This window comes from Coturnix japonica, chromosome 3, assembly GCF_001577835.2.
Source record: "Coturnix japonica isolate 7356 chromosome 3, Coturnix japonica 2.1, whole genome shotgun sequence".
NCBI classification, from domain to species: Eukaryota; Metazoa; Chordata; class Aves; order Galliformes; family Phasianidae; genus Coturnix; species Coturnix japonica.
Genome location: NC_029518.1, coordinates 30,445,429 through 30,469,240, shown reverse-complemented (window position 1 = coordinate 30,469,240; position 23,812 = coordinate 30,445,429). Strand labels below are relative to the sequence as shown.

Below are 23,812 nucleotides of genomic sequence, written 5' to 3'. Positions count from 1 at the left end.
AGCAAAGAGTGTGTTACATCAAAAGGTCTGAAGTAAAGCACAGAATGGATTGATGTGGAGAGCCCTTTGTGACTGTGAGGTGATACTGAAGGTTCTTGTGTGGTCCCAGGCCTGTATTTGAAGCTGGTACTTGTCCACTTTAGTTCTTACAGGACTCCCATTGCTACTTGGGATGATTTACTACACAACAAACCTGTTCTTAAATGGAGATACCAGTTTTGATTGGCAAAGAGTTTATCTTTAGCATTGCATATACAAGAGTGAGATTAGAAATGTGAACCTGTGTTTGAACACACTGTGGTTTTTGGTTTTCATTAGAGCCTGGCTATGTTGCTACACCGATTGCAATGGTTCAAGCAGCTGTAGCTCTTCTGGAAGATTCAGCTCATCTGCCTAAAGAGTGAGTATTTTCCTTTGCAGAGCAGTTTCATTTCCCTTACAGTTATTCTCTTTGATGAAACAGATTCTCTATAACTCTGTGGATTGCTTTGTTACTTCACCCAAAAGGCAGTGTTATTAAACATGGTCCTTGCTAGGCAATGGAGATAGTTCTTCATTTGCATTTCAATTTGAAAGGATGCAGTTGTGTTTTTAGTAACATTTTTGCCACAACCATTGAACCAAGTCTATATTTTCAGTCAAGGAATAACATCTATTGGGTTTGTTGAATCTGTAAATGAACCTCTAAATATAACAAGTTTGCCCAGTTCCTCCTGTACTGGGACAAAATGGTGTTTCCTTTCCTAGACAGAGAATCACACTTCAAATAAAGGTGTCACTGAGCCACTGTTCCACTAATGGTTTTTCTCTTTTGATTGTTGTTAACAGAGGTGGTGTGTATTCTCCAGGAGCTGCCTTCTCTAAAACAAAGCTGATTGACCGCCTCAACAAACGTGGCGTTGAGTTCTCTGTTATCAGCCAGCCCGAAGTCTGACATCAAAACAGCTGTGTGAATTAACATCTTACCTGCGCCTCATTCCAATAAAGCTCATTAGGCTGGAAAAGCCTTCTCATAAAACAGTTGCATTGTGCTGTTGTTTAGAGCAGAAACAGGTGGAAAATTAAGTTTAAAATTGTGATATTTCCTATTGTGAGAAAACCCATAAAGGATACTGACTTAATTCATGAACATGTAAAATTAGTGATATATTGGGTACTAGAACTTTGTTTAATGTCTTTCACCTTAAGTTGCAGAACAGCAGCCTCAGTTACTGCATAATTCATTCTGCTTCACAATTAACCACAGCCTTCTCGCCCCAACTGTTTAAAGCAGGCAGGCCCTGGATACCAAGTGCCTTAGCAGAGGAAACCGCTAGTTACTCATGTCTGTGTGGGAGAGGCACTATTAGTTTGTGGCGTTACTACTTTTAAAGCCTTACTACCCATAGTCAGATAAAAGTAGTTGTTTTTCACTTAAGGTTTGAGGAATATAATTGTCTTTTTGCTGTATTATTCTAAGGATCTGTACTGGTGTCTTAAGGATTGTTGACTTTTCAGCCTTACTAGCTTGCCATACTAAAAACCAGAAAGCACTGAGAGTAGGGTTTGTCAGTATAGGTAGCTGGAGACCAATTGCAGTTTAGACTGACTAGAAGAATGTGTGCAGTATGCAAAACAGCATCAAGAAAGATGCATTTATAGTATGACTGTTTCAAGTAGTGGCCTTGTCGGTATAGTAACTGAGAGGTTAAATTACTTAAATGACTTCAACTGCTGGAACAGCTACCACGTTTGTTTGTAAATATTAAATTACCATTCATGAGTCTATATCTGATTCTTTGTGGTTGAATGATAATACATCTAGCAAAATATTTTTTTCTAGTATGTGTACATTTAATAATATATAACAGCTATTTTTTCTCCCAACATGCTGAGATCAGAGCACTGTTGCAGATTAAGTATTTCAGAAATCTTACAAGTTTTAGTCTTATCCTGAAGCAGACTTGTAATGAGTGACATCACAAGCAAACAACTGCATTGACTGTGCTGTACATAGAATGCTCTAGACTGAACTTAACGTAAAGGCAAACTGAAAACTCACGTGCACTTCAACGTATTCCTAGAAAGGGATCCTCAAGGTTTGCTGTGTGTTATGCATTCTCGTTTCCTCTTAACTATAAGAGCAACATCGCTTTTCAGCTTATAAACTGTAGACTCAAGTTGTTGGCCAAAATCACTTATCATTTGTGACTGTGTCTCTGTAAAAAGACGTAGTACCTGCAAATTATCTTCCTGCTAAAACATAATAAAAGAAATTAGTTGGCTCAACAGTCATGTCATTTTTCTTACTTCTACACCAAAGGCTATTGGAAGGTCTCATGGGATAACTTAGGTGGCAACTGAATAAAAGGGAGACAAGCGGTAGGACAAACTGCAGGTTCAAAAACTAAAATTAGGATCATAATTACATGTTATTTTGCCAAGAATAGCATGTACCACAGCTGAAAGGATGTGCTTGGGAGGATAGCTTTGCTCTTTATCCAGGCCAGATGAATTACACCACTCACTCTATTGGCAGCAGCATCTAAAGGACTAAGGTTGGACACCAGCCATTCAAGGCTGAAGGGCTACGCATTAACTTCATAGCTAACTTTAACCTGGTGGCTATATATTTTCAGTGTAGGCACAGAAGAGCTCCTGTGACTTGACAACGTGCATTGTCCTTGAGATCACCACCAAGCACCCCGTGCTGCTAAATAACCCAAAGTTAAGCAGCAGGCTTTAGAAATGAATAGCCTGTAAGCATCTAATATCTGTTGATACACAATTTTGTTCTTCAGTTGCAGAAAAAAAATATACCGACATCTGAAGAAATACACATTTGCTCTATAATTAAAGTCTCCTAGTATGAGATCAAAAACTATGATCAGTATCCCCACGGCTGTTACACCAACAGCACACTGTGGTTCTGTGAGCTATGAATTAGGCCAGAGTGAGAGGCAATAATGATCAGCTACTAACAAAGGAAACATGGTATGTGGTTCTTTAATACAGTCAGGCCTAAAGTATTTGTTGGATTAGAATTCAGATCATGCCACTCCTAACTCAGATGCCAGAACTACCGCACTTACAATATTAAATTGAGGAAGGTAGTAGGTTTTGTTTTCTTTTGTGTGTGTGTGTTACTTCCTTCCCTTCCCCCCTACAATCATATGAAGAACAGCCTTTTCCTCAGGTTAGGTTCTAAGTCACTGATGCTTTCTGCCCTGGGTGATAATAGTTCAAGACAGTCCAAAGGCCTAAAAAGTTGTTACAAATGCTTCCTAAAGAAACGTGCTAGCCTGCATTTATGTATGTAGCTTTACAGTACTCAGTACAGGCTTGCTCCAATGACTGCTGGAAGTCAGGATGGCTCTCCAACTCTCGAGCCGTGTTTTAGGCTAAATACTTAAAAGGGGCCAAAGCAAACCCATGTTTAGGTGTTTCTAACTTGTTCTGTGCAGAAAAACCTTAAGTGTTGAAAACCGTTAAATGATACACCAGTATAGAAGACTCTTCTGTCTAAATGTGTAACTGAAGGTTACATAGAGAAAGAAAAACCAGAACAATACTGGCAAGAAATGGGGCTGTTGAGCAGTAACAGGAAGAGTTACAACCCTTGTGAAAAGGTCATACTGAGGAAAGCCAATATACACCACAAAGTCCCCTTGCCAGCTTGAGTAAATAATAGCTTCGTTGTCAAGCAATCTGGAAGATTTGCTGAATAGTGAGCCAACCATGTTCTAAAAGCCAATTTGCATCATTCTGAAGCAACTTTATGAACAAGATGATGACAACACAACCGCCCTAAGCACAAAGTAGATATACAACAGGCTTGGTTACAGCACAGCTTCCCTGGTAGGCAAACACTTCTGTAGCAACATGCCTGTTTGAGTCTGTTCAGCACCCTCAGTTTTAACCTGCAGACTTCACAGTGTTTCCAGTCCTAGACAGAACCTCTGTTCTGTGCAAAACACATGGAGACAATGAGTTTCCCTCCAGAGCAGGAAACCCACTGTAGCACAACCTCAACGACCTTGTGACCCTGTGATACCTTCATTTTCCAATTCCTGAAGTTAAGACAAAATTCCTTAGAACTGGAAAACAGCCTCAGACACTTAAACTATTGCAAATAATAATAATAAAAAAAGACTTACTGGTGGCCTGGAATCCTTCAACTGAAGGAATTGCTGTCTGACTACACTCATGTTTTGATAGAACGTCTTCAGGGCCCTGGCAAGCTCTGCATCGCAGCTGGTCCGATGGCTGCACGTCTCTTCAGCGTCTCTTGATGACGCAGACTGCTTCATCACTTTAACTGCCTTTGTGGGTGACTCAGATTTCTTCTCTAAAATAGAAGAGATCACTTTTTATTAATAAACTGAGATCGTTTTTATTAATCAACTGAAAGTGATCACTCAATCCTGAACTTATTGCCATTGAAAGAGGCGAGCTAATTTCCTTTGTCAGAGGAAAAGAAACGCCAGTGAGACATAAATTAACTTTCTGTACAGCCTGGAGCACTGCTGGTAAGGAAGAACTGTAACAAAAGCATGCAATACTGAGACAGTTTGTGATGGGCACTGACTTTCGTGGTGTCCTGTGTCCCATTTCTTCAGTTTGCCTTTAAGGAGAGTGTTTTCTTCTCTTAAAGCTCTGTTGAGCTCCCTCAGCAGCTCTGTCTCTTGTTCCATCTGCAGCAGTTTCCGGTACAGCTCAGGCACCTCGACAGCTGCATCCTACGGTGGTGTTTCTTTTAGAAAACTGCAGTTCAGATAAGTATCACCAAATCTTCATCGATTCTGTCAATCAAAAGCACTTGTACATAGATAAATGGATGTTCCAATGAGGGCAATGGAACACTCCTCAGGATATTGAATTTTGAAAACAATTTTCTCAGTGGCTTCAGATGGACACTCAGCACCTGCCAGGCTCTGTCAGCCCACACAGTGCTCCAGAGTGGTACTCCGGGAACACTCAGGCTCAGTGTGCAGCACTGTGCTCTGCTTAATTAGATGCTTCCCTGCAGCCCTCGCTTGTCACATATTCCCATTAAAATCAAGTGGGTTTCTCAGAAGGCGGTGTCAGTAAGTACACTTACCAGACCAGCGCTGCTTGCAGTCAGAGCTTTGGGATTATCAACCACAACGGTGCCCTCAGCTGTGAGCAAAAGGCCATCAAGGGAGGAATCCATCTCCGTGCAACCTTCTGCAGCAAAGACAGCATGCTCAGGGCTCAGCCAACACAAGCTCACTGCTGTTGGTGCCCTTCTTTTACATTGTGTGCAACATTTAAGGTGGAAATAAACAGGCTCCTCTTAAACTCTGACAGAGAGCCTTTTCCTTCAAACTTCAGCCAAGCTGCAGGCTGGCATCCTCATTTTAAAACGAAATCAGGAAGCCACAAACCATTTTTCATATTCCGGATTAATATTTTACTGAATGACTGAGCTGATCATCCCCCAAGCAAACAGTTCCGTATCCATAATTATGGACAATATGGTCTGATTCTACCTCCAAAGCATCAATGAATATGAAATATGTAACATACAACTTTCTAAAGTGGAAATTTTGGAAAAGAAATACCTTGGAGGCCCCATAAATCAACAATTAAAGCGTTTTTCTGTAAGTAATGCAAAAATTCATAGGAAGCATTCAGAGCTGAGAAATGGACTGTTTCTTCTATCTTCGGATTGACGCTTCCCCAGACAGGCTTTGTGTATAAGCACCGGGGGAGATCATAAACTCTGTACCTAAAGACATAAAATGTAAGCATTAAAAAAAAAACTTAATTCAAAACCAATTTGGTCTCTGAAAAGGTCAGCTATTAAAACATGACACAAAATTTGAGCAGCAACAATTACTGTAGTGTTTCAAGGTCAGCTCTTCTTTCCTGCTTAATAAAGTGCCCTGTGCAGTCATACAGCACCCACAGGACATGTGAAAATATCACTGTGCTTTATTAATGTTTAGTATTTATTGTGTTGACAGGAGCGGTCTGGCACTCTGTCAAAAATGCACAAAAGCTTTAAAATATTCATAAGTCCTTTGTTTGTGCTGAGACCTCCAGCTTTCTGCCTATTCTATTCAGTAATCCATGGGGCATTTCTCCCGCTCCACCCCACCCATTCCTCTGTGGATAACAAAGCCATGAAAATCCTGCTCAACACAGAGTTTTTAAAATGGGAGTGATATTTTTAGGCCAACACGACTTATCTTCTGTCGTTTCACAGATTCAAGGTTAAATTCTTCCTGCAGCTCAAAGACCCGAGCAAAACAGATAATGGGTTATGTGGGCTCACGACTTCCACAGGAGCAAGGCTAAATGTGCTCTCAGTATCACCAAAAGCACAAAGTGGCATTATGCTGATGTGGCGAGGCAGTGGTGCAACACAATACCCGATCTGAATGCCTCTCCCCACAGCGCCTCGCAGCCATTTGACTCCAAGGCACTTTGCAATGTGAATCTGGAAATCAACCCTTCTTTCCAGCAGCTCCAGTGGATCAATAACCATCTCGTCCTCCCCGAAGAGTCTGCCAACAGAAAGGACAGCTCAGCATATCTGACCCAGGTCATCAATCAACATCAAGCAGGGTGATAACAGAAAGAAAGAGGACACTGGGGTTAGAAAGAAGAGCTGCTGCTATTTGACATGAACGTGTGGATAATTATCCCTCAGTAGCAAACAAAATGCCATGTTTATATGATAGCTGGTAAGCTGTCTTGTTGTTTTTAAATCCCCCTGCAGATCTCCCAGAAAGCAATGCAACCTTCATTATCAGATGTTATCACAGAATCACACAGAATCACAGAATGACCCGGGTTGGAAGGGACCTCAAGGATCATGTAGTTCCAACCCCCCTGCCTGGCAGGGCCACCAAACATACACATTTACTAGATCAGGTTGCCCAGGGCCCCGTCCAACCTGGCCTTGAACACCTCCAAGGACAGGGCATCCACAACCTCCCTGGGCAGCCTGTTCCAGGGCCTAACCACTCTCCTAGTGAAGAACTTCCCCCTAACATCCAACCTAAATCTTCCCTCCTTCAACTTGGATCCATTTCCCCGTGTCCTGCTATTGTCAGCCCTTTTGAAGAGTTTACTCCCCTCCTGGGTGTAGGTTTCCTTCAGGTATTGAAAGGCTGCAATGAGGTCACCCCGCAACCTTCTCTTCTCCAGGCTGAAATTATATGTGTTATGATACGCAAAATAGAAGTGCTTGAAAGAGAAAACAAAGAAGCCCATCACAACAATATGAACATAAGAACCATTCAAAACAGAGGAGAACTAACCTGAATCTATTTTGCTGTGTATTTATTTCCTTCCTCAGATGAAGAAGCTTCAGTGTTGACTGTAATGCTGCTAAACTAAAAGCAACTCACTGTGATATACCAGCTTGCAGATTTCCAGGTGTAAGGAATAGGTGCTGGCATATCAACCTCACTGCAGACACTGCAGTAGGACTACCTGGCTCTGGCCATCCCTTCCCTGCAAGATGACAGCTCCACCTGGGAACAGGGACAAAGCTGTCATGCAGCAGGGCTGAGATTGTGAGAAACTCAATTCCTGGGGCCCTCAAGAGCAATTCAGCAAAGGCAGAAATTATGACTGACCACCCATCACCTTATCTAATGAGATAGACCAGTAAGATCTGCCTCCCTCTTCCCCATTTTGCTCATCATTTCCAGCTTCTATTCTCAGTTAAGCATTTCAGCAGGCAAACTTCCCAAGTTCCCTGAACAAGGAATGACCAACAGACCCCAGGTCAGAGGCTGTGGATGGTTACCTCCCATCACTGGAGCAAGGAGACAGATTTATCAGCACAACAGCCTCTTCCAGTCCCTCAGAGTTGAGCAGCTCAGCCCGCTCCTCCAGCCTCACGCGGTACGCCAGCGCCTGCAGCCAAACATGTGCAGATCCCACATGGACAGCCTCCACTGGGTCCCAGAAGGGATCACTGTCCTGGTTCATGGCTGCATCCTCCCCTTCCAGAAAGCGCTGGTAAAGCTCCTCCATTAGGAACTTCCTGTTAATGAACTTGGCCTTTGACCATACCCACACCTATGGATGAAGTGATTCGGGCAGTCATGGACATGAACAACAGCAAGGCATCCCTCCATCTTTTTACGTACAATAAATTGTTCTGACCAAGCTACATCAAAGTTCATATAAACACAAAAGAATGCAGGAAAGGAAAGAGGATTTTTGCTACAGACAGATGTTTGGACCTTTCAACCACAATAAAGCAGCTGAGACTTAAGGCTCTGCGCCAGGGAGAGAGCATATATTATGTAGAATGGAGATTTCAAAGATTTATTAGAACACAAATACCTTACTTCCTTTCAGTCCAACCCAGTATTGCTCATTAATTTGATTTTTCTGCATTAAGAGAGTTTTCCCATGGTCATATTTTCCTCTGCTTTCAGCTTTAATATTATTTTATTTTTTATTTTATTTAATATTATTTAATATTAAATAATATTATTTAATATTATTTGTTCTTTCAACAGGTAGGCAAGAAAATACCACTGAAAATCTAAATGAATCACACTGCTTGGATCTAGAGGCTCCTCCTGGTTCCACCACTGTGTTTTTAAATAACACAGAAAGAGCATCGTCTCTATGACCTAAGCTTGGTACAGGCTAATTTTATGCAAAGACAACTGGAAATACTTTCACAAGAAAGCAACAGCATTACACATTGCAGCTTTGATGGTTTGAAAGATTAATGGACATTGATGATGGTAAAATGAGGATAATTTACCTTATCAAATATTTCTGCAAGCTGACAATTCACCAATTAGAACGTGCAATCAATTACGAGTGTGCTATTAAGTACAAGAAGTGAAAACATAAAATTGCTTTTCTTTGTCCATCAGTTGTGAAAAACCTCTTGTTTTAGAACAGAGTAATAAAGCTCCCTCCTCCATTATTTAAAAGGTGAAGCATCGTTGCTAAGCAGCCAATGACCAGCTGCAATTGAGCTGTTTCAGTGACAAGGATGTGACCTGGTGCTCACCAGTGGCTACAGAGAACCATCAGTGAGATCTTGGCAGTGAGAGCCTTCACTGTGAGGTTTTCCAACAGCTTCTCCACGTCAGATGTGCTTGTTTCACTACAACAGGAGCACCCCTGTCAAGAAGTTCAGCAACAGAGTGTTTGAAAGTAGATAAGTGTACGCACACATGCCAGGGCAGATCAGCCCTTTAGGGGCAGAACTAATACACCTCAGGGATCTCCTGTAGATAATACAGGTTACCCAGGATAATGGCTGCTCCATGAACAAGCAGTACATTGGTTCCTCCGGAGAAGTGAATAGATCCAGCAATGACTTGTGAAGAGAGTAATCCATGTATGGTGGTACAGAAGATGGGCATCAAAGAGTGGGAGAGTAAAAGAGTACAGCTCCATTAGGGCACAGCCCAAACAATACTGCAAGGATTCCACAAGGATGAGCATTCAGCACGCATATTCCTTATCTTCTCTTTAAACCTTTTCTTCGCATATCAGGCTGAGTTGTTCAGCCTTCTTACCTGCTGTGTAGTTTCATGTGTCACTTTTACTGTTATTTCCTTTTGTAGGTCATGGCCTCTGGAGTCTGACAAGGCCAGGTTTTTCACCTTCAATTCAAATTTGAGGTCCTATTAATTAAAAAAGTTTCTTCAGCACATTCATACCTAAGACACCTTTAGCTATGCAAGTTGGCAATATTTTCCTTTAAAACTAATACTAGATATTTATGTGATCCTGCTTCCAGAGGAAATTCTCACCACTAAATTTCGGCAGTGCCCAGGATTTGACATCCCCTCTATTTCAAATGTTTGAAATCCACCTGGAATGAAGCTTCCTTTACCTCCCCCACTGACATAGTGCTGACATAGCACTCTGCCATGAGTTTGCACAGAGATAGGAGAACCTTTATCCTAACCAATGTATTTCAATTTTTCTTCAGGAATTTTCTCCAGAAGCTACTTACTTAGATTAAATGCTCAACAGTTATTATTGTCCATTTAGATTGCCCTTGGATCCATCTCAATATTCCAATGTTAAAGAACAAGCATGAGGAGGAATTCTCCCTTCTTGGACCTCTTGTTCTCTAGAAAGCACAGAATCAGCCGCTGCTAGCATATTTATACAGCGCAATGGCCCTGAAATGCTGCTGGCAGCCTGCACTCCCAAATTCACATTCACCCCACGTCATCCCTCTGCCCACAAGGGAGATTAGGAAAATGAAAGAATGGAGAAAGTGGAAAGCCAAAAGTAATGGGAGATGCTCTTACAGTTCTTCCTATTCATGCTCAATATTGTGCAAAACAAGTGTGACCCACAGAAGCCAGGGAGAAGCCTTTCTCACCTTCCTCAGCTCCTGGCTCATCTGATTTGCCTCCTCCACCAGTGGCATCAGCTTGATGTAGTCATGAAATACCGCCAGGACGCTGGGATCTGGTCTGTCCTGCCCACTGCCCACAGTGCCTTCAGGAATATACGAACAGGAGAGGTGAGCAGGCAGCCATCCCCTGTAGGTAGCTTTAGGGGGGCACTTGTTCTCAGCCAGAAAGCAATGAAAAGCCCCTGGTCAATGCCACTGTCTTGCCCTGAGCTGGACATTCAGCATCCAACCTGCTCATGTCCCATAGGGAGAGAGGGGCAGTGCTAGAGCAGCTTAGCTGAGCTCACTTCCAGAATCAGCTTTGGTGACACAGCTGAACACGAGTCACAAACTTCCTTCAGAACAGCTAGTTACACACAGGTGCTCAGATGCGCATTCACTACACCCCTCACTGTGCAAGTGACAGCAATGCCATGGAGCATCAGGCATCTCAACTGAGTCCTATGTGTGCCCTCAGCCCTTCCAGAGCCACTCATCACAGGCACTTGGTTGCACCTCAGCCACACACCTGGAGGCAGCAACATGATTATGCTGACTGCTCACTGGGGCTGAACAACTACTGCATGCTTGTATGGAGATGGAGTAACAGAGAAATGTAAGAGCCACTTAATAACTCAAAATGGTCAGGCAGATTAGTACACAGTAACAAACAACACATACCCCCAGGTTCCTAAAGAATGATAAATACTTGAATGCAGAATATCTATAGTAAATACTCTCTGGATGTTAGGTTTGTCTATTCCATATTTACAAATCAAACATTTTACTGGACTAAAGATATTAAAATGGCTTGCAGGAAAGTCTCATTCTGACACAGAGGGCAAATGCACACAGTACTATTTAGGAACACAGCAGTATAAACAAGTAACAGCTACTAGACAAGCTTTTGGTTTCATGAAACAACATACAAACTAGTAAAATAAATTCAAACAAAACACATTTCTCTTTCTATTGTAAGCAGCAGATAGGTATCAAGCAATTAGTGTGATTCACGGCTGCTTCTGTGCAAAGTACTGCATAGCCTCCAGCCCACAGAAAGAACAGTGTGAAAGTTGCAGAATGACAAGGCAGGTTTTGAAGATGTCTGAACATGATCCAAGGTGATGAAACACCAGTCCCTCAGAATAACGTCACCCCATGCACAAGTAGTGACACTCACCAAGTTTATTCACACTGAAACCTTCTGCTGCTGCCAACTCTGACTGAAAGAAATCGTAGTCATATCTGCTCAGGTCCTCCTCTGTTCTTTGTGCAGGTGGTCCAACATAGAGGTAAGCACTGTTTGATCCCAAAATAACACGATCCTGAAATGTTTAGACAAAGAATGCTCTAAAATCAGGGATACAACATGTCAAGTGTCACTGTATTCAGTGGTCAGTAGTGGGTTTTCTCCCTTGTGAAAGAAGAGAGTACACCTTCACTGAATCACAGCAATAGTCACCATTTCCACAAAGTCCTCTGGCAAGGACTGATTAACTGCATCTTTGTTTGAGGTGAGGATGAACCTTGCTAAGATTCATTTGATGTCTGTTGACTCTGGTCTGTCATGTTCACTGTGTAGATATGTGCATGTGATTTTGGGCTAACGACAAAAAACAGAAGAAAATGCTTAGGACTTCTATAAGAAAGGCACAGGTTATCTATAGCAATAAATCATTCTGAAGCTGAACAAAGATTCTGATCTCCTTCAGAGCAAGACAGCTTCATTGGATTGATTTTAAATAAGTAAATAAAATTGACCCTCCCTTAGACACATAATTCTGCTAGAAGACACAGAGCTCACTCTAAACCTTTGGTTTGGACTTAGTGTTTTTTCCCTCCAGAGTTTTGTTTTACGTTCAAAGATACTCACCAAGTGCTGCAGTTCTGTTTCCCCTGTGATGGTCACTCCATTCACAACAACCTTGCACTTATCCTGTGGTGCTAGTGTAACTTTGCCATCAGCATTTGTAAATGTGGCATGTTTGTCCAAAATGCTGAAAGATGTCAAATTTACTTGTGATTCACTTTTTGTTTTTCATTTGAAAACCATCATAGAACACTTAAGTCATAATTTCAAAGATGATACGTTTAGGCTGCCACTCAAGAGGCAGTGGGGCTCTGTGCTAAGTGCCAATTTGGCTTCATGTTTTAGCCATTACAAGAATGGCAGTTCCTAGAAACACAAGAAGCTCGTCAGTCATATGCTACAGCCTTTCACTTCCCATAAAAAGTTCAAAATAATCATATCCCATGTTTATGCAGTTTATTACATTTCCTTAAATTAAAAACAATAATAATAAAATTAACACCAAAAAACAAGTGGATCGTGAAAGAAGACATCTTGTTTTCCATAAATTAATGTACTTACCCCAGACCTCTTAGGATTATAGCATTTGAGGCTGATTGACCAACATCACAAGTACCTTAAATAAAAAAAAAGAGGCATTTTCCAGTACAAACTGTATGCACTTTAAACACCTATAGGTAAAGAGTGTTGAAGTTTTACATTCCTTTTTACCTTTTCTCCTTTGCATTAGTGTGAAGAGCTGTGCTCAGCACAAGCCTTTCATGTTAGTGTTCCTACTTGAATATGACAATATAGTCAGTTATTCTCTTTTTAGAGACAAGATTCGATCCTGAGAAACCAAAAGGATTCATTCCACGTGGCCTCTGAGTCAACACATAAAAATAATTACAAATGTATCTGAGAGCTCTCTGAAACTCCTGGGGTAGGCTACCAGCAAATGGTGGGGAAGCATAACCAGACTAAATACCCTGTATGCAACAGAGTGCCTGATCTTCAAATACCAAATCTTATAACTGTAGCCCTAAGTCAGTGGTGGAAAACCAGCAAAAAACAGCCTGCACAGAAATGGTGCTCAGGCAATAAGGAGGAAGGCAGGAGGAACGTGGTTAGTGTTGGACCATAAGCTTTCAGAATGGGGGTTCATATTTTCAAACCAACATTTTTAGGGGAAGAAGTGAACAACATCCAATAGATCGGATATTATGACTTAATTTTCTATTGTATATGACTTATTTGTCTAGAGCACCATAGCATTTTTTGCAATAGAAACACTTCTCACAGTAAAAATCTTCAGTTCTGATCTCAAACGGAGCACAAACTTAATAGTGAAAAAAGCTGTCAAGAGCTTAAGAAATAAAGAAAATAATTTCGACTCCTATGTCTGAATAACCAAGTGTGACCACAGTTCTGTTATGTGAGAGTCCAGACACAGAAAGCACTATTCATATGTTAACTTCAGGACTTTAAAAAGCATTTACCATCCTGAATGAAATGCTTGAGAACCCATGAAAGCTGAGGATCTTCATTGATATTCAGGAGATATGGGAACATTTCCATCATCCACCTCTCCTGTACAAGAATTGAGAAATATATAATTTCAGTGGGTTGCACCTGAAAGCTTNAATATATAATTTCAGTGGGTTGCACCTGAAAGCTTGAAATAACAGCTAATATTACACGTAGAGTTCCGGTTTTTGGTGTTTTTTTTCTTTTTTTTTTTTTTTTTTTTTTTTTTTTTTTTTTTTTTTTGATAAGATAAAGCATCACCATACAGCAGCTTACATAAGAACATTCCCCCTCCTCCGCCCCAATATAAATGTCAAACACTAAAGAGGATTGCATTGTGATACATACTCATAGTTTCCAAGTTCCAGGGTGTTTATAATATCACTAGCTTTAAAGGAAAAAATCTTTGTCTCTCTTTGTCAAGGAGTTTGAAATGACACAAGTCAGAGTTAATGTAACATAGCTTAGTGCATTCACTGGCACTTTTAAGTTTTATTTAAGTAATGATTCCTTAAAACTGCAAACTAAAAGCAAGAAGCTATAATATACACACCACTGGTAGAAGCAGACAGACTATTCTGTTATCTTAACTCATGCACAATTCAATACGATATTGTGGAGCCACAACCAAGGACTAAATTATCACCAGTTTTCCCAAGCTAAAAAGCCCCAAGAGGGCTGTGCTGGTGCATTGCTGGCAAAGAAGTGTGTGAACTTATCTGAAGCGTGTGAACAAATCCTAGAGATTACAAGACAGGCAAAGACTCAAAAGACTGGAGTTTAAGGCATCTGGAACAGTGATGCTGGGAGACTGACCTGCATCATGGCAGAGTACTGCTGCTCCCACTCATGCCGGGTCTCCTCCAGCCGAGCCTCCCACGTCACCTGTGCACTCTGTGTCCGCCCCTCACTCTCAGCCAGCAGTCGCAGCTCTGCTGAAGAGAGACAGCTTGAACCCATGCATCTGCATGGGAAAACAGCAAGCTCTGTGAGAGACAAGGGCTGCACACCAGGAGGAGGCCTGGCCTTGCAGAGCTTCCTAGGGTGGCACAGGACCCACTTTCACTGTCCCAAAATGAGAAGAAAACTGCCATCTTCATTCTCTAATGAAAGGTGATCACTAAGATTTTGTGCTACTCTCACCTTGCCATAATCCCTAAAGCTGATATACTTTTCACTCCTGCCTGTTGATGCTGTGTCCTTATTTAGACTGTTTGAAGCTTTTACCTTGAACAAACCATCAACACCCGATAAGGGGACTGACTGTGAGCAACTGCATGTTACTGCACCAGGGCGGCAAATGAAGGCAGGGACGCTTTCTCAAAGGCAGAGCTAACTTTTTTTATTATTACTTTTTTTTTAAAGCAGCATCTGTTTTGATAATGTCTGGGGGGAGAAAAAAAAGCCCATACCACAACTATCAACTGCAGCTTACACATCAAGAGGCAGAAACACAGCAGTGCTGCTAGGCTGCCTAAACAAAGCAGAGAGTGAGCTGGTGGTGCAAGAAGAGCATCCTCTTTGTGAGGCTGCCCATCTGGAACAAGGTGTTTGGTAGGTGCCATCCTTACATGTCACATCTCAGGCATAGATAGAGTCCTGATCAGACAGTGGAGGGCTTGTACTGCCACACATCCTCCTCTCAGGGTTAATACAGGCCTCCTACACTTTGTGTCCTCTCCTCACACCTCAGCTTGAGATTTTGAAATATTGGAACAGACACGGTGGGGCCAGCATTTTATAGATGGCTTGGCTGCCTCTGCCCCTCTGCCATCCACTTTATAAGAAATTCACCTGTGGACCTACATCAGCTTCCCACCATTCTGCTTCCATGTCACAGGATACCAAAAAGGTCTACTAGTGTTTCGGGAACTCAGAATCTATTTGTTACCTGGAGCTGTATTTATGCTGAAATACATACGTGCTTCATCAGATATTGATCTCCCTGCACTCCCGAGCCCAGACATTCTGGACAATATTTTGTTATTTTCAGCTTTCAGTTCTCTTATAAGCTTTTCGGTAGGGCTTGCATTTACCACTGCTTTGTTCCTGATCCTTTTAGCCCTTTTAAATGTGGAAACACATAAAAGACAAAACAAAAACAAAACAACAATCTCAGCAGAGGACAAGATTTTTTTGGTAAACATGACTTTTTTCCCTCCCCCCTCTTTTGTTATTTTCCCTGCTCAAAAATATCCCATGCAGCTCTGGAATGTCTGAAGCTAAAAAGAATCTGATGGAAAATTTGCCCCTTGGCTGTAAGTATCTGACACACTCTCTCCTGCTACTACAGCAATTACAGAGCTAGAACTCTGGTTTTGCACCCACCAGCCCAGTACAATCCTTCCCTTCTCCATCTAACCCTAACCTGCACATGTGAAAGCAATTCAGCTGCTTGCAGAACTGAACTGGCCCTGGGAATAATAAATCTCCCGCTCCTGACACCTGCTGGCATCCAGGCTGCTTTGGGTGCAAGATCTCTGAGCTGCAGACAAAGCCCAGCTGAAAAGATTGTGAAGAGAGATTCTCCAGTCCTGAGTCTGAGAAAGGAACGGAGCAGAACAGGAGCTCTACTTCAGAAGAGAGACTCAGGGAAACAAATAGTTTCCTTTGCCATACAACTCATTTTAAAAATGTGTTATTCATGAATAAGAATGACAAATCACCTCCTAAAATGCTGCTCTAGATTATTCACAGATTCATTCCTCCACCATTCTGAGCTGTTGATCAATTAGAATTATCTTTTTTCATTTTGCCCAACATCTGACTGCAATTTGCTCCAAGACCAGAGAGGAAAATATTATAGAAGTGCACCTTTCAGCATATCGTAAGGTTGACAAAGTTTCTTCATAGCAGATGTCTGCTGGACTCAAGGCTGCAATCTGCGAGCATACAAAAGTATTAACGGTCCTTAGATTTTGAGCGATTGTTGTTTAAGTAGTTTTAAATACTTCCAAAAATCAGAAAAAGATTAACATGAGAAAATAGACCACTAAGTCCTGAAACATAAAAGGAAAAGCCTAGTGTCCTAGAATGTACATATACATGTGTATATGTATTTGTATGTGTGCATGTACATATATGTATATACACACACATGTATATATACACACAATACACACACACCCTTCGGAGCACACAACTCACTTAAGACAAAGCAAAGATCCTGCGAAGATTAATCTTATTAGGAATGCAACATCTGGTCCACAGTTTAAGCAACAATCAGGAAAAAATATTGAACAGAATCAATTTACCATGATTGTCCTGCTGTTCCCCCCAAGAGCAGATTGCAGGAGTTTAGTCAGCACTGAGTCCCTGTATGGGATATGCAGCACTTTCCTTCCTGTTGCTACCTCAGCCAGAGCACTACAGGAAAGTAAAGGGTTTAACAAAAAGGTGTGATCAATGTAACTGTATATATAAGGCAATTTTAGGAAATAAGAGACAGACAGATTAGATACTGCAATAGATGCACTACGGAAACTAAAAAAAAATACACCTCTAATTTATACATAACTTGAATAATTCATTGTTAAGACTTTCAGACTAAAAGAACTGCTCTGAATGGCTCAGTTCAGAGTTTCAGGAGAGCCTGGACATATGGTGCACGGAGCACTGGCTCTGTCAGGCTCTTTCACTTCTGTCACCGTCCAGAAAGCAATGACAGGGCATGGAGCCAGGATAAATAACTAAGTAAATAGATAAATATTTTTGTTTCCATGTGCTTATTCATTAAGTACTTCTATTAACCATACTGCAAGGAAGATCTGAATGGAGAGACAGGTTGTTTCATACACAGGACTTGGTTTTCTACCTTACAGACGGGGATATAAAAAACATAATGATTACCTGATGACATTCCCTAATGTGGTTAGGCTTAGATTTACACGTGTTCCTTCCTTCAATCTGTCTTTTTCAGATCCTGATGATTTTTGTCTTTCACTTCCTGCCAAGTCCACCAGATTGATAACTGATTGCTTAGTGATAGCTTCATCTAGGAAAATCTGTTAAAACACATCACCAACATAAGGAAAGGTCACCAAATCAGTGCTTCAGACGCTATCAAGATACAGAAAAGGGTACCACGTGCACATTCTCAGAGAAATTGTGCTGTTTTATTTATCAACACTGGTGCACTCCTGAGCAGCACTGATGAACAACACGTGTCAAAACTACAAGCAGTCATGGCTGGCCCAGCAACCTGGGATAAGAAAACCTGATACACACTCATCCACTTGCTCTATGGTGGCAGAGGTAAGAAACACAGAGGGAAGCAGTGCCCTCACACTACCTGTTTGAATTGGATTGTGATAACCATGTGGGATCGACTGCTGGAGGCATTCATGGTGGTTGTAGCTGTTGTTCTCATCTTATTCCCCTGATCCATTAACCTCTCAATCTGAGCATAATTATCACAAGGCACCAGCTTCAAGCCGTCCACATAAAAACCTTGTTGCTGGTCTTCTCTAATCTTCAGCCCTCCAGGCTTCCTGGTCTTAGACAGCAAGTCTATTACCTGTGGAGAGAGATTCATAGTTGAAATATTCTACTAAATATTCACACCTAGTAAAGACAGAATAATTAAAATTAGAGAGGCTACAGCTGACCACATGGTAGCTGTTTTAACTTTATCATATCTAGAAACTCATTCCCAAAGAGTCCCACTTTGCAGAAAAGTTTAATCTATACTGAAGGTTAATGCTGCAAACATCTTAAATCTGCAGGTATTATGTAGTTAGTTGTTATGAGAAATTTATACAAGCTTACTCCATAAGCTGCCAAAATGAACTGTTTGCTTTTCTCTGTGCTCATTTTCTTCCCCTCTCTTTCTTGTCCACTGCATCAGATATGATTGAAATTGGCCAGATGTCCCAAAACTAATGAGGAGAATGGTTCAGGGGAAAGAATCCACAAACAAGTGGTGACGATACATAACTCTTAGAAGGAAAGCTAAAAATGCAATCCTCTGAGACATACACCATCTTCAAAATAACCTTCTTCCCTTCAGGTTACCCATTTGCATCAGACATCTCCTCTGTCTGCCAGTACAAGAAGATAACACAAAGAGAAAAAGGAAAACACTAAAAACATCACCTGCTTATTCACTTTTTTCTTTCTTCAGCAACAAGCCAAATACATAAAGGAGAAAAGCAGTGGTGCGTATAGCAGCCAGTGGGCTATGGTGACAGTTGAGGCCTCCTGTTCAAAGCACTGCTGGCTTTGCTGCACAGATCCTTCTCAAATTACCACTGCGTGGAGAAATGTGCCCCCTTGTATAATGGCTCTTGCAAAGGCAGTGCTGTATCTTGTGACCAGTTTTGGTCTGAGATATCTCCAGTGTGACTCTCACTGTCCCATTCTGGTAGCTGAATATGAACCTGAGAAGACCTTTGCTACCAGACCCTCACATAGCTTAAGCAGCAAAAAAATAATGCTAGGCCCAGATACTGTCCACATCTATCAGTCATCATGCCCAGTAGTGTCATGAAAGGAGAACGGAAGACTTGTTTTCCAATCACACTACACAAAAAATACACAAATGTAGAACTAATATTTGTTAGCAGTGGAAGAGAGCGAGATCATTACCTGTTCATTATAGATTTCCAGCATGCTGAAAGTAATCTGTAAGGATAAGAAATAATAAGAATATGCATTTGAAAAAAACAAAAACCCTTGGAATGGAGTGTCATCCCATTGTAAAAATAACTAAGGTTACCTGGATCAAAACTTCCTTTCATCCCAACCCATGATGTCATTTTAATTGAATCAGTTATCAGACACATAACATTTGATCACAGCTGTGCTTCCTCTCCAGCATTTCTTTAATTTATCTTTGCATACATAATTGTTGTTGCTTAGGTAGGCTACATCACAAGATGCATTTCAATAAATATTATTTAGCAACTAGATAGCGTCTGTAGAAAAGTCAAGATCAAATGTTAATTTTTGACAGAGCTATTAGCTGGCAGGGTGACAGGGAGCTTCTTGAGAAAGTCTAGCAGAGGGCCAGAAAGATGAAGGGCCTGGAGCATCACCTTTATGAGGAAAGGCTGAGACATCTAGGACTGTTCAGTCTGCAAAGACTGACAGGATTGTACCAGATACTCAAGATCCACCAGGATGTCTTTCTTTACAAGCTACTATAATGAACTACGCTAGCAGGGAGGTTCAATTCAGACATGGGGCTGGACCTTCAGAGGTCCCTCCAATCCCTATGATTCTGTGAACTTTTCATTCAATATTTGGATAGGATGCACTAAAGTTTGTGCAGTAATTTGTTTCATGTGCCCACTGTTTCTAATTTTACTTTTCTGAATTTAAAATCTTCAGAGTACAATCTGGAAAGATCTTGGAATTGTGGGAGATGAAATGTTTCTGCATTTAAAACACAATGAGTATTTCATGGCCCCTGCTGCCATCTAATGTCAGTTATTGGTACCAAAACTTCTTTTCAAGGTTCCCTTTATTCCAATGGAGATGGACCTTTAATAATCCTCATCTCTTGTCCTTTAGGTAAACTTACCATATTTATGCATGCTGAGTAGTTAAGTTAAAATAATCAATAGGCACAGAATTCTAGCTTTTCTATTATAGACTATTCTTCTTTGCTAAGAGGCCCTGAGCAATAAATGGATGACCCAGAGCCCCTGCATGAGGTCAAACTGTCCCACCTTTGGGGTTAGGAGGAATGCAACAGATACTCCCCTAGATTCTTTCAAGCTTATCTCTATCCAAGGATGCCCAATGTCCAGGAAATAAAGGCCTAGTGTTAAATGAGTGTATGTAAGAAGTTTACTAATTGACAATATATGTTTATTCAGCCACAATTTATGTTGAGCCAATATCTCTATATTTAGTTGAGTGTCGGAAAGATTGTGAACCTGAAGTACTCAGCCAATGAGGAACTGGGGCAGAAAGAGATCAGCGTGGAGTAACAGGGCCTAAAAGATGCAACGCTGCTTTCTGCATGCTCTCCTGCTTGCAGGGGGCCTGCCATTGCAATTGTGAATAAAATCTGCTTTATCAGAGATACTGACCAGATAAATTATTTCGCTATTTCCAACAGAAATAAACTACAATTTGTGCTAATCTCACCTGGTACTGCTTGTTCTTTTCCTGACTCTGGATTGCTTTGCAGAGCTCTTCACACACACTGGGAACCAGTCCCCTGTTTGCTCCATACCCGATCATGGAGTAGCTCTTCCCTGAGCCAGTCTGGCCATATGCCAGGAGAGTTGCATTGTAACCCTGCCAGGCACTCTGCAGCACTCCTTGGCCAAGATCACGAAAGACTTCCCTCTAAAAAATGATCAAATACATCATCATCAAAGATGAACAGGGAAATCCACACACAAGTGCTGCTATTTGGCAGGAGCATCCCCACTAACAGTTTAAACAAATGGTCAGGATTTACAAACACCTAAGAATAGAGTGCCAGGATAAAAGAAATGTAGATAATGCTTCAAACCAGTAAACAGAGATGGCAATCAAATTAATTCATCACATAATATCCCAAGTTGGAAAGGACCCACAAGGATCATTGCATTCAACTCCAGGCTCCACTCCAGATCACCAGAACTGCAAATATTATGCCTGCCCTGGGCAGCCCGTTCTGTGCTCTCTGCCCTCTGGTGCAGAAGCTGTTCCTAACCCCCACTTGTCCCTCCCCTGACACAGCTTTTTGCTGTTCATTTGGGCCCTGTCTCTGTCACCAGAAAGCAGAGCCCTGTGAGGAGCTGCAGCGGCCATGAGGCCTCCCCTCAGCTCCACTGCTCTGGGCTGAGCACACCCAGAGGCCTTGGCTGCTCCTCACACACCTTGCCCTACAGACCCTTCACTATCTTTGTAGCCCTCCTTTGGCTGCTTTCTCATAGTTTTATACCCTTCTTACACTGTGGTATCCAAACCTGCACACTGCTCGGCTGGAATGTTAATCACAGAGAAAATAAAGAAAACAAAATAAAGCTAAATGGCCGGTTTACAATTGTGTATTACATGTATCTGCTGTTAGTTGGCTCTTTGAGCAAAATCTTACCTGGCCTGCATAACGGTTAGATCCTGCTGAGATGAGCATACCGCTCTCATCCTTCAGAAAGCCACTATGAGACCAATACGCCAGGTCAAATGTGAAGGTTTTCACGTGCCCTGGATTCCTAGGATCATAGATGCTTGTACTGTTGGATTCCATAGAAACCACACACCTACTTCCTGCATCCTTCTCTCTCTGCATCAAAATCATAATTGCTGTGTCAAAACATAAGCAGTCATCTAGTAAAAAGTCATGTTCTAGTCTGCATTTAGTGGCTGTCAAAAGCAAAATAGGTTTGCTTTAATTCTCCTTCATGTTATAACTTGAACTGAATACTTCCACCAACCTTAGCGGCAAAACACTTAATGGAAAAACTTGTATTTTTGTCCATTATCTGAGATAACTCAGCAAAACATCTCTACTAAGGCACGTCCTGACAAACACCCCTTTGACAATGGTCTGTAGCTTTATTCACATTAAAAATCCCACCGTGAATATCTCCTACTGTTTCCTGAAGACAGAATCTGCCACTGCATGTTTTTATTCTGCCTTCTGAGAAGTGAGGCTATTACAACAAGGAAGTCAGTGTTCTACTGGGATTTTCATTGGGGTCAAGGCCCCAAGGCTACAGGTGCATGCTTCAGCTTTTAGGAGTCCTTTTAGCAGGAATCCCTGCCATTTTTTAGGCGAACAAAAACAAAGACTCCTCAAGCAATATACCTTCCTACAGAAAAGCTTTGTAATTGCTCTATTTAGTGATAAACAGCACATAATCATCCCCAGGAAATCTTTATCTTATTCACAGAAAGGCCTGCTGTGCAGATTCTTAAAAAGAATGCTTCTCTGCACCTCTTAGGGCCTTCTGCATTCATCCATGGCAATGCTGTATGACAGCTTTCTTTTACAGCCCCCCCCCCAAGCACTCTTAAACCACAGCCACTACTACCCCGAAATACACTTGCAGACACCTGCAATTCTGCCAGATGACTCCATTGCTCACCAGCACACAAGTCACTTTGTCTTTTTAAAACTGCAGTATCCTCCATTTCTCTCCATTGTTAAAAAAACATATTGCACACATGCCAGATATTTCTCTCCCTTACATAAATGACATTATCTTTTCCACTCGCCTCATACCGATTGTGAGTCTGCACAATAAACCAAGTAAAATCTATTGCCTCCACTTCATTATAAACCCATCTTTCTTTGTATTGCAGTCTTTTATCCTGTTAGGCTTTCTCAGAATGTTAGAAAAAAAAATAATAATAAACAAGAAAACCCCAGAGCTTGCTTTTGCTTCCATTTCTTTCTTTGTCCTTCAACGTTCTGAAATCCCATTCATTATTATGCTAACACTCCCAATTCTCTTTAAACTCCCTGGACAATCTGGGAGTTTAAGCTTCCAACATAAATTGAATGTAAGTAACTGCATAAAAATGGAGAAAAACATTTTAAACATTTAATAGGATTAAAAGTCTCTTAAAATAAAAATTACTGGATTGTAAGAAGCCTTTAGGAAATTATTAAATCTCATGCCAATTTTCTTGCATTGCCATTGCTTTCTTTTTTTTTCTCCTGCCAAAGCACTGCCAAGGGAGGGTAATTCAGCTGAGCTGATTATGACAGAGGCTAAAAATTACTACAAATTATTACTAAAGTTAGATTGTGTGTTCTTATTCCTTATATTTTCATACAAAAATAATCTCTAAGTATAAAGAAGTATCATAAAATGCTACTAAACAACCTTCACTAACAAGACAGTCAATTCTATTTGATCAGGAATCCAAGCACATCATAGTTTTGTGCACTACGCAGAGCAGATGTTCGGGTTTGAAGTCTTTTCTTTCTCTGCCACAATTTGATCTCTTACCCATTTTCTCAGCTACTCAACGCAGGACTTACAATGTACATTTAAAAAAAATGTTCCTATAACTTCCCCTCCTCATCCTCTTTCATCATATGGACACTGCAGTTCAAGTGAAAACAAAAGGTATCCAGAGTAAATAATTACTAACCTGACTGAAAGGCCTCACTCGAACTGCCACTTTCACACTGTCAGCACTTGGCATTTTTTAAAGCAGCATTCGGTCATGAACACTTCCAAGAAGCAAAAATACTG

The 23,812-nt window shown here is 41.2% G+C and overlaps 2 protein-coding genes across 4 annotated transcripts in view; one reads left to right on the top strand and one right to left on the bottom strand.

Annotated features, from left to right (window-relative positions):
* SCCPDH (saccharopine dehydrogenase (putative)) overlaps positions 1–2,270 on the top strand; it is a 9,844-nt gene extending 7,574 nt beyond the window's left edge. Inside the window, exons 11-12 of the mRNA XM_015857595.2 lie at positions 319–400; positions 829–2,270. Of these exons, the coding sequence (XP_015713081.1) occupies positions 319–400; positions 829–934 (188 nt within the window). The 3' untranslated portion in view covers positions 935–2,270. The remainder of the gene's footprint in view (positions 1–318; positions 401–828) is intronic.
* Positions 1,489–23,812, bottom strand: LOC107311240 (kinesin-like protein KIF28P). 3 transcript variants are annotated; one of them, XM_015857588.2, is made up of 22 exons: positions 23,709–23,812; positions 21,700–21,888; positions 20,760–20,963; positions 19,251–19,286; positions 17,956–18,180; positions 17,514–17,668; positions 16,919–17,030; positions 16,479–16,546; positions 15,586–15,728; positions 14,481–14,599; positions 13,637–13,727; positions 12,720–12,774; positions 12,222–12,345; positions 11,529–11,673; positions 10,334–10,452; positions 9,513–9,620; positions 7,766–8,040; positions 6,378–6,512; positions 5,565–5,731; positions 5,081–5,187; positions 4,568–4,718; positions 1,489–4,327 (listed from the first exon to the last, which is right to left on the bottom strand). In XM_015857588.2, exons 1-22 carry the CDS (start codon positions 23,760–23,762, stop codon positions 4,098–4,100), a joined length of 3,012 nt encoding a protein of 1,003 aa, XP_015713074.1. In that variant the 5' UTR covers positions 23,763–23,812; the 3' UTR covers positions 1,489–4,097. The 3 variants fall into 3 exon arrangements, with proteins under 3 accessions (XP_015713074.1, XP_015713075.1, XP_015713077.1); XM_015857589.2 differs by having other exon boundaries at positions 14,481–14,596; XM_015857591.2 differs by lacking the exon at positions 4,568–4,718 and having other exon boundaries at positions 4,175–4,327.

Coding starts and splice junctions, on each gene's coding strand:
- LOC107311240 (XM_015857588.2), bottom strand. CDS start 23,762: ATGCCAAGTGCTGACAGTGTGAAAGTGGCAGTTCGAGTGAGGCCTTTC. Junction 21,889..23,708: donor GAGTGAGGCCTTTCAGTCAG/GTTAGTAATTAT, acceptor ATTTTGATGCAG/AGAGAGAAGGATGCAGGAAG. Junction 8,041..9,512: donor CACATGAAACTACACAGCAG/GTAAGAAGGCTG, acceptor CTTCATCCATAG/GTGTGGGTATGGTCAAAGGC.